At 40.7% G+C, this 14,533-nt stretch overlaps 1 protein-coding gene across 2 annotated transcripts in view; it reads right to left on the minus strand.

Moving 5' to 3' along the window:
• Positions 1-2,068: 2,068 nt before the first annotated feature.
• The window catches only part of WSCD1 (WSC domain containing 1), a 249,912-nt gene continuing 237,447 nt past the window's right edge, over positions 2,069-14,533 (minus strand). The window contains exons 7-9 of one of the 2 annotated variants that reach the window (XM_056558435.1): positions 6,310-6,474; positions 5,886-6,086; positions 2,069-3,210 (exon numbers count right to left, since the gene is read on the minus strand). In XM_056558435.1, the coding sequence (XP_056414410.1) occupies positions 2,858-3,210; positions 5,886-6,086; positions 6,310-6,474 (719 nt within the window). In that variant the 3' untranslated portion in view covers positions 2,069-2,857. The remainder of the gene's footprint in view (positions 3,211-5,885; positions 6,087-6,309; positions 6,475-14,533) is intronic. The other variant, XM_056558436.1, reaches the window with a different exon arrangement.

Below are 14,533 nucleotides of genomic sequence, written 5' to 3' on the forward strand. Positions count from 1 at the left end.
GATCTAGTTTAACTTCTGACACCTGCCGCCCATCATCCTCCTTCTCCCTACCCTGGTCCTCCTCCACAGACATCTTGCATCCCCCCACAGGAAAGAGCATATCTTATGTGCCGCCTTCTCCTCCCTCCTTTTAAGGTGCAAAGTTATGCAGTACCAAGCTGTGTTACATCTGCTGAGCCTGGGTGAGAAAAACAACACAGGGGAGGAGCCACTGCTCTGTCTACCGCAGGAAGTTTCACTCTGGCTTTGATTGGGAAATGTGGTTGTCGATAACAACACAAACATTGTTGCTGCCCTGCATCTAGGTGGCATGATACAATCTCCCTTTAAGGCAAATGTGCAAAATGTTGTCATCAAATTGTAGTGGTCTCAGTGATATGCTGGTTATGTGTTGGAAAGTTTGTGTTAGGTTTAGCCTTTCTTATGCTTTTAAACATGCCCTCCTTGACCTACAGCTCCAAAGTGGTCTTCCTTAGCACCGTCTTATTTTCATGTTGAAACATGGTAGACTCAAGATTACACATGTTAGACCTCCTGAAACAGCAGTGCAAAGCAGTGACAGACTTCTTAATGCAGCAGAAAATTTTTGGAGCCAGTGCGACTTTCAGCTTAGGCATTGCAGATAATCAGAGACACCTGTCACGTCATCGGGCCTTTCAAAGAGGCAACAAGATTTTTCCACAAGGATAACACTGGAATTATTGATGTTATGCTGCTAATTTTTCTTCTGGAGCAAAAACTCAAGGTAATCAGTAAGCTAGGAGAAATGGAGGAAGGTTCACATCTGACTGGCAGCAGTATGGATGTACATCTTGAGAAGGAGTTTAATGAGGAGAATGTAGAGATAAAATGGGATGAGGGATCTTCATAAGGTGACAGTGAAAATGATGCATAGGACCATGCTGACCAACCTTGGCAGTATGGGGCAGAAGTGGAGCAAGGCAGGCCCTCAGAAAAGCTACCAAGGATGGCAAGCTGTGTGTTTTCCTGCTTGCACACTGACTGGCATATTGTGCGCTCAAAGAAAAAAAGATGAGTACAGGATAGTCAGATTTTATACCCTTGGTATAAAGCCAGAATGGTAATAAATGTCCCCTTTTCGAGAAGGAGAATGAGGTTGATTATTATAGGGAGATGCTATGCTGCCAACTTGCCACAGCTTTCCAGCAACAAACACCTGCCAAATGGTGTTCCACTCTCCGCTCCATGCTAAGTCAATGCTCCCCTTCCTCTGCCAACACTACCACTGCAAGAGGCAGGAGCAATAGCAGCAGCATCTTCCTATTGGAGTAAATGATCAAAAGTTTTTACATCTGGCTTTTCATCCTGAAATGAATCATCACCAAAGAGATAGACACCACCACTTGAACAACCAGGCTGATGCATACCTAACCTGTACCCTTGCTCTGACAAACACCCCGAGCCCAGACCCTATGGATATCTGGGTCACCAAATTAGATAATTGGCCAGAACTTGCCAAGTTTGCCATGGGTGAAATGTCTTGTCCACCCTCCAGTGTAGTATCAGAGAAAATGTTTAGTGTGGCATGGGGCATCATCACCCCTAAGTGAACAACACTGTCTGCCAAAAACATGAAAAAACTCATGTTTGTAAAAATGAATTAGTGAGGAATTTAAACCTCCTGAGCCTGATGCCCCTGATTAGACAGTACTGTCCACTGGTTAATTTAACTCCCGCCAGTTCACCACTTCCTGCTCTACTCTGACTACTACTCCTATCACCAGTTCACCACCTTTGCTGCTACCTCTATTACCAGCCAAGCCTACACATACGCAATTTATGACCCCCCCCCAAAAAAAAAAAAAAAAACTATAATTTTCTCTGCTTTTTATACAAAACATAGTTCTTTTTCACTATTTTAGGACACCAATCCTGTCCTGTTGCAACTCCCAAAAGGGAGAATTTGTATAACCCTTGGGAAAATCCATTGCCTCTTCAATTGTCTTGATTCAAAACCTGATGCTACTCCCAAAAAGGGGATACTTTTTGGAATGTTTAGAAAAGCCATTGCATCTTCTCATTACTCCATGTGCATTTAGGCTTCTGCCAACAATCAGGGATATTTTATGCAGCTTTATTTTAGTGTTTAAAAGCATACAATAGAGTAATGTGTTTTTAAACAAGCTGTTAGTTATCATGGGTTACCTCATGTTCCCATAGCATTGACATTAATTTAAATCCACTTTAAAACTACCTAAATAAATTAGAAATTTTGAAAAGTTCACTCAACATTTATGTCCTGTCTCCACTAGGATAAAGCTGTTCTCCCAATTCATTCAATGTCTTGAGTGAATTGTTGTTTGTTTCTTCTGCCTTACACGGCTGAATAACATATATCAGCTTAACTCTCTGCTGATCAGGAAAATAAAGCATGTTACTCAACCTCTCAGCTGTGACCCCTAACTCAATTTTCTGTGTCTTGGAAAAAAAACACACATAAGGCATGTTTTAATGAAAATATGCCCTTTTCTGCTCCGAACTTTATTTGTTTTTTTGTACAGAAGGAAATTCTGACACATCGCAGGCTGTGGCTCTACGACATTTGAAACTACTCCTGAATGGTTTTGCTAAAGGCAGCACACATCAACAAAGGAACCAGTCCAGAAAACACAGTGTACAAGTGTACATCTCTCAGCCATCGGTACAGTAGAGGAACACACATAGAAAGATGCTAATAGCTCCAGCCTTGGTTTACAGCCAGCTCTCTACTATACTTTAATTTCTTTCTATTTCAGCATTGAGTTTTTGGAAAGCTCATAGAACAGTAGAGAGATTTTGCAGTTGTCAGTAGTGTATAAGGTCTTACAAACTAAAAAGACTGCTTAGTTTCCAGATATCATCTTGGCATATATTCTTCTGGTAAGCCTGTAAAATTTCTTGCTTTAAGTGCTTTATCTACCGTCCTGATATAGCCATCTATTGTATTCTTCATGTCTTGAGTAAATGGATCCATGATTGTCTGGCTGGAGCCTACTCGCTTAAAATTCCCATCTTTGTTATTCTCCACACAAAGGAGACGATCTTCATTTACTGGAACACTGAGGAAGGGCACCATTTCTTTTAGTTTTCCAATAATGTCTTTCTTTAAGTCTTCATAGTGAACAACAAGAAGTTTCTTGCCGTACTGAAGCCAGTCGATGGCATGTGAAGCCCACCATGATGCATAGCTGTTTACAAATTCTGGCCATTCTAAATAGAAACAAAAAACTTGTATTTAGGTTCAGTATTTTAATTATTAGTTTTTATATATGACTATTATATGTTTATATTATTTTGGACAATTGTAAACTTAAAGTTGACCTGTTTAAATAAGCACATAACTAGATAGGGCAAGTCATCATAATTTTGGGCATTCCTTTCTATTTCAATAGTACTCTCCTTGAGCAAGATATATGTCTTTTTGTTATGTTATTATGCAAATAAGACTATAGTGCCCAGGGTGCATTCAGTAGCATGGCAAATGCACAGGTAATTCCAGCCCATGTTCTCTTTACCTAGTGGCTTTCAAACAGGGCAAGTAGATGCCAGCAGGCTATGGGGCAGTGAATATGTGGAGATGGGATGGACTTGTCTGAGCTATTTTTTGGGAAATGCCCCCTGGTCACTTAAATTTCACTTGAATAATAATATTAAAACGTTTATATATTGTCAATGGAAAATATTATTGAAATAATAAATATGTATGCCCTGAATCCTCTTGACTAGCCCTATCTACAAATGTGCTTAGTTAGGTCTGCTTTAAATAGTTTGTTCAACTTTGACAAACTATCCCCTACCCACACGAAGCCATAACCAATAACAGCACTCGACCATATGTGGCAGCTTTAATAGACAGTAAATGGATAGTGGTGTACAGGCGTGCCCACGGCTCTGTTCCAACAAGAGATTCTAGACCCCATTCATGACAATTGGACCCCACATGATCATACCCTCATCCTTACTCCTGCGGATAGAGGGCAAGTTGTAATTGCAGGACAACCTCTTTAAAGAGACAACCCTATCTCAGAATAAGCTATCCCAGCTGATCAGCTATATAGTGAATAGCCATTTTTAGTCCACCATAACCTCTCGAAACAGGAATCAAATACAGTAACTAAACAAGAACAGAATTCAATTTTGGTCATTCACTGACAAAGTAATGTTATGGACAAATGTATTTGGTCCCTTGTTAAAAGTTTAGGATGATCTAATAGTTGTTAAACTAAAAACACTGTGCATCACTGTAACATCATGTTCACATGATCAACATTTCTAGCAGATTCCATTGGAAAGAGCTGATAGTGGTTGCCAAACGTATAAAGCTTTTTTATTATTATTGGCTTATTTGCTTGATTTAGCATATGCGGGAGGTACTTTCAGGAAGCACCTCTGATATGCAGTTCATGGGCTTGTTCCATAGTCACACGCGGTCTGATGGCGGCGATTGTAATTTGGCTTTATTGAAGCAAGAAACATCCTTGATTATTAGGACACAAGCGATTGGCCCTCTTGGATTAAACAAAAGGAGTGAGTTTAGCGCCTTTAATTTGTAAAATACTGTTACTACCCCTCCAATATTTATTATTGATGTACAGATATGTATTTTTTTTTTTTTTTTTGAGTGCCATGTATACTGGAATATTAATGTGTTTTCATATGGGTATCTAATTTATTGTTCATGATTGATATATGTTCATTGGGATTTACACTCTCTCACTGTCCATGTAGGGGTTAATGTCCCAGTGTTCATGTGAATAAAGTTAGTTGTAGTTAAATAGGAGTGTCCTGAGTAAGATGTCAGGAACTAGTATAAGCGGCTGGTGTGCCGTGAAACTGACATTGTTCCGATCTGTCTGCTCCCTTCTTCCTATCACCAAATGTCCTCCCATATGTGGGTATAAATAAATATGATTTATGTTTGCATTGATGTCGTGAGAGCAGTTGGATTCTTTATTCTGCAGTGGAGATTTCTTGTAACTTTCTATTATTTTCAACAGGTATTAAGGAGGTGCCACCAAGCTGCTCAAGTGTCACGGAATCCTTGCTTGACCCCACCTCCCAGCCTTTTCTTTACTGACATACAGGGCTCTTTGGGCTCTTTACACCAGTCAAGGAGGGGCTGAGAGTTGAGGGCAAGTGAGGAAGCGTACCAATAGGTGACACTTGAGCAGATTTACACCACAACCTTGAAACTTGGCTGAAAAATAAAAATGGGACTTTCTAAGTTTGGCAACCATCATCAACTCCAGAAGAAGTACAGTTTCTTTTTTCACACTAAAAGCTATTCATTGGTGTCAGCAGCTTTTAGCAGCAAATACAGCTGAGTGATTCCCTTTAAACTTGATCTACTGAAGCAATAAAACCAACTCGATTGCAAAGATACATATAGCCTTTAAAGGGGTACTCCACTGGAAAATATATATTTTTTTTAATCAACTGGTGCCAGAAAGTTAAACAGATTTGTAAATTACTTCTATTTAAAAATATTGATCCTTCCAGTACTTATCAGCTGCTTTATGATCCATATGAAGTTCTTTTCTTTTGAATTCCCTTTCTGCCTGATCACAGTGCTTTCTGCTGACACCTCTCTCCATTTAGGAACCGTCTAGAGTAGGAGCAAATCCCCATAGAAAACCTATCCTAGTCTGGACATTTCCTAAAATGGACAGATGAGTCAGCAGAGAGCACTGTGGTCAGACAGAAAGAAAATTTAAAAAGAAAAGAACTTCCTGTGGATCATATAGCAGCTCATAAGTACTGAAAGGATTAAGATTTTTTAATAGAAGGAAATTGCAAATCTGTTTAACTTTGTGGCACCAGTTAATAATAAAAAAAAAAAATGTTTTGCAGTGGAGTACCCCTTTAAAGGTAAATCTGTATCTCACCTTTACTTTTCCAGTGCTTCTCTGTTGCATATCCTAGATGTCCCGCACACTTTCTGTTAAACTCTGCCATCAAGGCCTTATAAGGGTTACGAATCAGGAGAATGGAGGAATCATACATCTCAATCTCTCTCTTGCCACTCTCATGAGTCTTTACACATATGGTCCGGCCGCTCCTCCAGTGATCTTTTTCACCTTTAAAACCTGTGAAAATACATATAATTTGTCAACATCAACATAATGGCAGCATAATAAACATGTATTATCAACAAATAAAAATCCACCGACAAAGTGATGCATACTGTGTTCTTTAGTGACAGTTAATAGTTTATTCTAGATTACTATGGATTAGTATAGATGAGTAGTCTCTAAACTGTGGCCCTCCGGCTGATGCAAAATTACCATTGGTATAAATTCCCAAACATACCTTTATTATACAAGGTTCCATCAAAGTAGTAACTTCCAGTATAGTATCCTGTGGCATGCTCTATAAGATGCCTCACCCATGTATTTCCAGCTCCGGGAAAACTCGACAAAGCTATAAACACTTTGGACTTTGTAGGTAGAAATCTTCTTGTTGTACAACGGGTATCTAAAAAAAAAAATAAATAAACAAGAAAAAAAAAACTGTAATAAACTGTTAGTATTATGTATTTATTCTTTTTTAAAGGGTTGTAATAAAGTTATTCATAAACACATTTTTTACAAATTAATATATTTGTAAAAAATACATACCTAATACATTTGTAAAAAAAGAAAAAGAAAAAATTTAATTGGCCAGCTTTTTCTAGATTTTTCTAAATTTACAGACATTTACTCACAAGGTTTTCTGCAAATTCAGTAGTAAACACTAAAATAGTAAAATACCCCTTTTCAGGCTGACCACGACCCATTTTCGTCTTTTCACAATGTGACTTCGGGTTTGCCAGATTTTCGTGGCGCACACCGTCACACACTGATGCCGACTAGCGCAGACATGTTGCAGACACTATGCGCCAAAATAACATGAAATAACCTGTCAAAAACTTTGATTTTAGCTTAGTAAATGAGGGCCAAAGTCTTTAGTGACAAGAACCTGTCATATTATCTTGACCCAGGAAATGAGTATCTAAGGCTTGTGCTAGATAATGATATGGTTTCAATATGGTTATGACATCCTTTTAAAATGCAATGTGTGCTATGCTGCTAAATCTAGTATGAAATGTTAGTGATGCTATAATTCTGGTAATAAATAATGTCAGATGATAGTGACTTCATGAAACCCAAAAAGTTCATATGAATAGTCTTGTGTCTTCTCATTGATAAGAAATTAGAATAGGTGGAAAAAAATACCATTGTAGGATTCTTGAATCTGGTCTCCTACAAAGCTAATGAATGAGTCATTTTGCAATGTATGTTGCCAGCTTTAGCTTACTCTCTTTCTCATGCTTCTATAAATAACAAGTAGTGTTGAGCGGCATAGGCCATATTCGAATTCGCGAATATTCGCGAATATATGGACGAATATTCGTCATATATTCGCGAATATTCGCATATTCGTTATATCCTCGTTTTATTTTCGCGTATGCGAAAATACGCACATGCGAAAATTAGTATATGTGGAAATTCGCATATGCGAATATTAGCATATGCTAATTTTCGCATATGCGAATTTTCGCACGCCAGTCTCACACAGTAGTATTACAGCCTTCTTTACACCACACAAGCTGGAAGCAGAGAGGGGTGATCACTGTGATGTGTACTGTGAAGAAAAAAAAAAAAAAAAAAAAAAAAAACGAATATTCGTAATTACGAATATATAGCGCTATATTCGCGAAATTCGCGAATTCGCGAATATGCGATATTCGCGAATAATATTCGAATTGCGAATATTCGCGAGCAACACTAATAACAAGCTGCATCTACAGAGACTTATGTTTGTGCAGTCTCTCATCTCACCGTAAGGCAGCAATGTTCCATGCATATGATTCTTTGATCCACGTGCGCTCCTAAGCCACCGGTTAGGAAACACTGCTCTCAACACTTCTCTAAGGTCTTATAATAAGATCTGCACGGCACATTGGGGAGCGATACTTTACCAGTTAATATCTTATCATAATAACTTTACACTAAACTGTTTTAAGAATTTTAAGTTATCTAAACCATAATCTTATCTTTTATATGTAAGTATTTTTCTTCCATACATTTCAGAAAGTAGTTTATTTAGAATCAGTATTTTCTTCCCAGTTAGAAATGGCTGTAAGGGTGACTAAATGGACCACGTGGCCTTTTCCTGCAGTGAGTCTTCTATGTTTATTAAAAAAATAGGTCAACAATAATAAAAACGCAATGGTGGAGACACGCGGTTTGCAGTAGATTTATGAATAGGTCAGACAGAAAAAGTGGCTGGAAAACTCAATAAATGAATCACACATGTTCGAAAAAGTGACACAAGAGCTTCATAATTAGGATGTTTGACCCGAATGCTGGTTTATCAATGTGTTTACACTAGAAAACCTGCATTGATTTATATTAAGGCGTACAGAATACAGTGATCCCCCGACCTACGATGGCCCCGACATACGATCATTTCAACATACGATGGCCTCTCAGAGGCCATAGCATGTTGAAGGCAGCATCAACATACGATGCTTTTGTATGTCGGGGCCATCGCATAAACGGCTATCCGGCAGCCCATACTGCTTCAGCTGCCACCAGATAGCCGTTTACGGTGACGATCACTTACCTGTCCTCGGGGCTCCGGCACGTCCTCTTTGGGATCCCCTGCATCGTCGGCGCTCTCCATCGTCGTCATCCACCGTCGTCCAAAAGGAGCGGCGTGCGTAGCGACGTGATGGCGGCGATGGAGAGCGAGGATGGCGGGGAAGCAGAGGCCTTGCCGAAGCGTCGGGGACACCCCGGGGACGCGGCGACAGCGATGGAGGGCAACATCCAGGGCAGCGGTGACGAGCGGTGACGGGTCCGGAGCGGCGGGGACACATGAGTATAACCTCCAATATCAGTGTTCTTCAACCTGCGGACCTCCAGATGTTGCAAAACTACAACTCCCAGCATGACCGGACAGCCGTTGGCTTTCCGGGCATGCTGGGTGTTGTAGTTTTGCAACATTTGGAGGTCTGCAGGTTGTAGACCACTGACCTATACTTTATATTGCACGGATCCCTCAACATACGATGGTTTCAACAAACGATGGTCCATTTGGAACGGATTACCATCGTATGTTGAGGGACCACTGTACTTGAAAATGAGAAGTAAAGTGTTGCATGTCAGAGAAAAAGTGTTAGAAAAAATGTGTTTCTGGTTTGGGAGATAACTTATGTTTCTAAACTCTTTAAAGGGTAGTAACCTTTTTGGGGAGATTAATCAAAACCTGTGCAGAAGAAAAATGGAGCAGTTGCCTATAGCAACCAATCAGATTGCTTCTATTTTTCAGAGGCCTTTAAAAAATTGGAATACGCAATCTGATTAGCAATCTCATAGGTTTTGATAAATCCTCCCAAATGTTCATCTTTTGGGAGTAAAACTATTTTGCAGCCAACTTGTATAACTTTAAAGGGACAACCTATTTTGGATAGTTTTCAGACTGCCGAAACCCACACAAGCAGTTGCCTGCATGGTGTCATGCAGCGTCATGATAAACTATATACCCTTGTCACTAGAATTATATCTATTCATTTTAATGGGCATTAGTGGATGAACTGCAATGGATACATGTCTCAGCTTTAACTAAACAAAAGTCGACCCAATTTCAGGTCTATGCATTCCCAGTAAAGAAATACGTAAAGGAACCACCCTTTTAATTAAAGAGACAATAACATTATAATGTAAAAAAAAATTGTATTAAAAGCAAAAAGACGGACAATTGTATTCCTTTGAACATATGTAGTTATTTTTAGAATGAGAAGATAAGTATGATATGAGATATACAGTGGAGACATTTTAGCCTTGCTTTCATGGCAGTAGACAAGTATAACAGAGATATCATGAAAGGGACAATGAAAGGGAACTGGAGAATAGAATAAATAATATCTCAGAACATTTTATTCATTTTATTTTTGCCTTCTAGTTTCTTTATTCTGGAGCAAGACAGCTGAAATATAACATAAACTTGGTGGACTTGTGTGCTTCCTTTTAACATGTTACAATAGGAACAAATCACCGAAAAAACACTAAGAATTAACCTTTATTTTACCATTTAAAAAGGATCCAACACGGGTCCTAGAACCATCAAACAAAGGTACAAACTGTACTGAAGATAAACCCAGAAACCACAATCGGGGTCTAGGCCACAATAATATCGACAATAGAGAATATAGATACGGTTACTCTGCCAGTCAAAGAATAAAAAAGATGAGTACAAAAAATAATAATAATAATGATAATTCCTAGCTAAGAGTGGGGTGCAGGTAAAGGAGAGAGGGGAAAGGAGCTAATGGGCGTGGAATTGACCAATATGATGCAGATGGCCACTACCTCACAGTCTCCCTAATTTTCCCTCTCACTACACCTAACCCTAGGCAGAGTTGATGCCCTGCTCCGGAACCTAGTCCTGTACTGTTCCTATATACCCTATGATAAGGGAAAATAGGAGGAATAGGCTCAATGTCTCACTGGGGTATCCTTAGTACCTACTTGGACAGGGAGGGATAACCTAAGATATTAAGAATATGTTGTAATTTCAACTAGATATATCAATGCCAGAGTATACTCTCAGTATAGGATTGGATCCTCAAATATATACTGATAAGATATCATATACAGGAGCAAGGTAATTAGGAAGAAGATGGCTAATATAATAGAAAGCCCAAGGAAATGACCCAGTGAAATAATGCTATTATTTGTCACTATTAACCTCTTCAGGACACAGGGCGTATGGATACGCCCTGCATTCCGAGTCCTTAAGGACCGAGGGCGTATCCATACGCCGTGGGAAATCCGGTCCCCACCGCTAGCCGGTGGGGGACCGGAGCCGGATGCCTGCTGAAATCATTCAGCAGGCACCCTGGCACATCCCCCAGGGGGGTCCTGAGACCCCCCCATGTCGGCGATCGGAGAAAATCGCATGTCAATTCAGACATGCGATTTTCTCCAATTCCGGGCTGATCGGGTCTCTGGTGACCCGATCACCCGGAAAATAGGGCTGATCGGAGCTGTCAGCGACAGCCCCGATCAGCCTAAAGATAGGAGTGAGGTTGCAAAGCTGCGATCTACTCCTATCCCCTGCCATTACTCAGAACGGAGTTCTGACCAATGGCAGTGCAGGACAGGGGGTTGCCATGGCAACCCCCCGTTCTGCCTGCCCCTTGATGTGGAGGGGCTCTGGGAAGAAGATGGAGGCCGTACCTGCAGGAGATGCCTGGGGACCTGGGATCTTCGCTGGAGCCTGCAGGATCCTGATCAGGTAGGGAATCGACAGTGGGGGGGGGGGGGGGGGGGAATTAAAAGTGAAAGTAAATCGATCTTTACTGTGGCAACCACTAGGGGGGCCAAACTGCAACTCCCAGCATGCCCAGACAGCCAAAGGCTGTCTGGGCATGCTGGGAGTTGTAGTTTTGCAACATCTGGAGGGTCACAGTTTGGAGACCACTGTTACAGTGGTGCCCAAACAGTAGCCCTCCAGATGTTGCCAAACTACAACTCTCAGCATGCCTTGACTGCCCAGGCATGCTGGGAGTTGTAGTTCTGTAACATCTGTCCCTTCAGATTTAGCAATTTTCATGACATCTTTGAAAATTGCTGCTCTACTTTGAAGCCCTCTAATTTTTCAAAAAGCAAAAATATGTCCATTTTATGATGCCAACATAAAGTGGACATATTGTATTTGTGAAGAAAAATAACATTTATTTGGAATATCCATTTTCCTTACAATTAGAGAGCTTCAAAGTTAGAAAAATGCAAAATTTTCAAAATTTTCATGAAATTTTGGGATTTTTCACCAAAAAAGGATGCAATTAACGCAGAAAATTTACCACCAAAATAAAGTAGAATATGTCATGAAAAAACAATCTCAGAATCAGAATATTCGGTAAAAGCGTTTTCACGTTATTAATTCGTAAAGCGATGGTGGTCATAATTGCGAAAAAGGGCTCAGTCCTTAAGGTGAAAAAGGGCTGCGTCCTTAAGGGGTTAAATGCACTAGTTAGACAATCAATATCGCCATATGATATCCAGTAATATTATCACCAATAGCATCACAAATATATATATATATATATATATATATATATATATATATATATATATATATACAGTACCGACCAAAAGTTTGGACACACCTTCTCATTCAGAGTTCTCTTTATTTTCATGACTTTGAAGAACCTAGAATATGACATATTTTCAGTTGTTTCACACTTTTTTGTTATGTATATAATTCCACATGTGTTAATTCATAGTTTTGATGCCTTCAGTGTGAATCAACAATTTTCATAGTCATGAAAATTAAGAAAACTCTGAATGAGAAGGTGTGTCCAAACTTTTGCTCTGTAATATATATATATATATATATATATATATATATATAGATATATATATATATCCCAGCATTAATGATGCAATATAAACAGATAAGAAATATGTGCAGATTTTCAGATAAAAGATGACAACCATATATGTTATTTCATTACACCTTCTAAGTGCAATAGGAAAAATGGTTAAATAGCAACCAGGAGGATGAACATACACCAAAAAGTCTCAGTGACTCCACATGAGTCATATGCCACATGGATACCAAAAATAGGAATACCAATAGTAGATGTAATTGAATGCAGAGTGGATTGTAAGCTTAATAAGCAATAAACTTGTCCTTGTGCACAGATAGTGAATACATATAAAAATAGCCTATACTTATCAAACAGATTGACTGATCAGAGGATAAAACCAAGAGGTGTCCCAACGCGTTTCATCAGGGGATGATCTGGGGGCTGTATGGTAGTCATAGACAATCGTTGATGGCTGATTGTGGAGCAGGGTAGATGAAAACTGCTGGTGGCCATGTTGGAAATGCCTAAATTCCCAGTTTAAATGAAGATACAAGTCCCTCCCCTGCAAGAAAACCACCCATTGAAATACATACCTACACAGATGCGCGTAGATCATTTGATGGATGTTTTCTGATCTGAGCATAATGATCAGAATGATGGTGAGCCGGAACATACAATAGACGCCATATCGGCGCGTCATTTCCGGTCTACAGCCGTTCCCTGTTGTCACGATTCGGCTTACAGGTAGTGGATCCTCTGTGTCAGCGAGGGATTGGCGTGGACCGTGCTGGTGGACCGGTTCTAAGAGGCTACTGGTGTTCACCAGAGCCCGCCGCAAAGCGGGATGGTCTTGCTGCGGCAGTAGCAACCAGGTCGTATCCACTAGCAACGGCTCAACCTCGCTGACTGCTGAGAAGGCGTGGGACAGAAGGACTAGGCAGAGGCAAGGTCAGACGTAGCAGAAGGTCGGGGCAGGCGGCAAGGTTCGTAGTCAAGATGGATAGCAGGAGTTCAGGTAACACAGGCTTTGGACAACACTAAACGCTTTCACTGGCACAAGGCAACAAGATCCGGCAAGGGAGTGCAGGGGCAGTGAGCAGATATAGCCAGGGAGCAGGTGGAAGCCAATTAAGCTAATTGGGCCAGGCACCAATCATTGGTGCACTGGCCCTTTAAGTCTCAGAGAGCTGGCGCGCGCGCGCCCTAGAGAGCGGAGCCGCGCGCGCCAGCACATGACAGGAGGGGCCCGGGACGGGTAAGTGACCTGGGATGCGACTCGCGAGCGGGCGCGTCCCGCTGTGCGAATCGCATCCCCGACGGCCATGTCAGTGCAGCGCTCCCGGTCAGCGGGACTGACCGGGGCGCTGCAGGGAGAGAGACGCCGTGAGCGCTCCGGGGAGGAGCGGGGACCCGGAGCGCTAGGCGTAACACCTGTATAGTGATTAGTGTTGCTCGCGAATATTCGCAATGCAAATTTTATTAGCGAATATCGCATATTTGTGAATTTGCGAATATTCGCGAATATAGCACTATATATTCGTAATTACGAATATTCATTTTTTTTCACAGTACACATCACATTGATCATCCCTCTCTGCTTCCAGCTTGTGTGGTGTAAAGAAGGCTCTAATACTACTGTGTGAGACTGGCGTGCGAATTTTCGTATATGCTAATTTTCGGATATACTAATTTTCGCATACGCAAATTTTTGCATATGCGGAAATAAAATGCAAATATTACGAATATGCGAATTTATATTCATCCATATATTCGCAAAATATTGTGAATTCGAATATGGCCTATGCCGCTCAACACTAATAGTGATAATAGCCTACCTGCTATTCAAGTTCACTTCCAGTCCGGACTATGCTTGCGATCACATGACTAAGTCATGTGCGCAATCATGTGCCGCGGCAACAGGTCACATGATCGAGGAAGAAACCTCACAGTGATCTATGACGTGCATCACCATGTCCATAGCAACATCAAACACCTCACAAGGTATACAATACAAAGGACTTGTTCATAAAGCAGCAGTAACACTATAGATGTCACTGAAAGAATACAGATACGGGTACAGTAGCTACGGGTAAGACAGTTCCCCAGATTGCGCCCTCTCTTTAATGTGACCAGTGGACAGTCGGTAATGGCCCCATCAAGGAGGGGGTCCGC

The sequence above is a fragment of the Hyla sarda genome, chromosome 2, assembly GCF_029499605.1.
Source record: "Hyla sarda isolate aHylSar1 chromosome 2, aHylSar1.hap1, whole genome shotgun sequence".
NCBI classification, from domain to species: Eukaryota; Metazoa; Chordata; class Amphibia; order Anura; family Hylidae; genus Hyla; species Hyla sarda.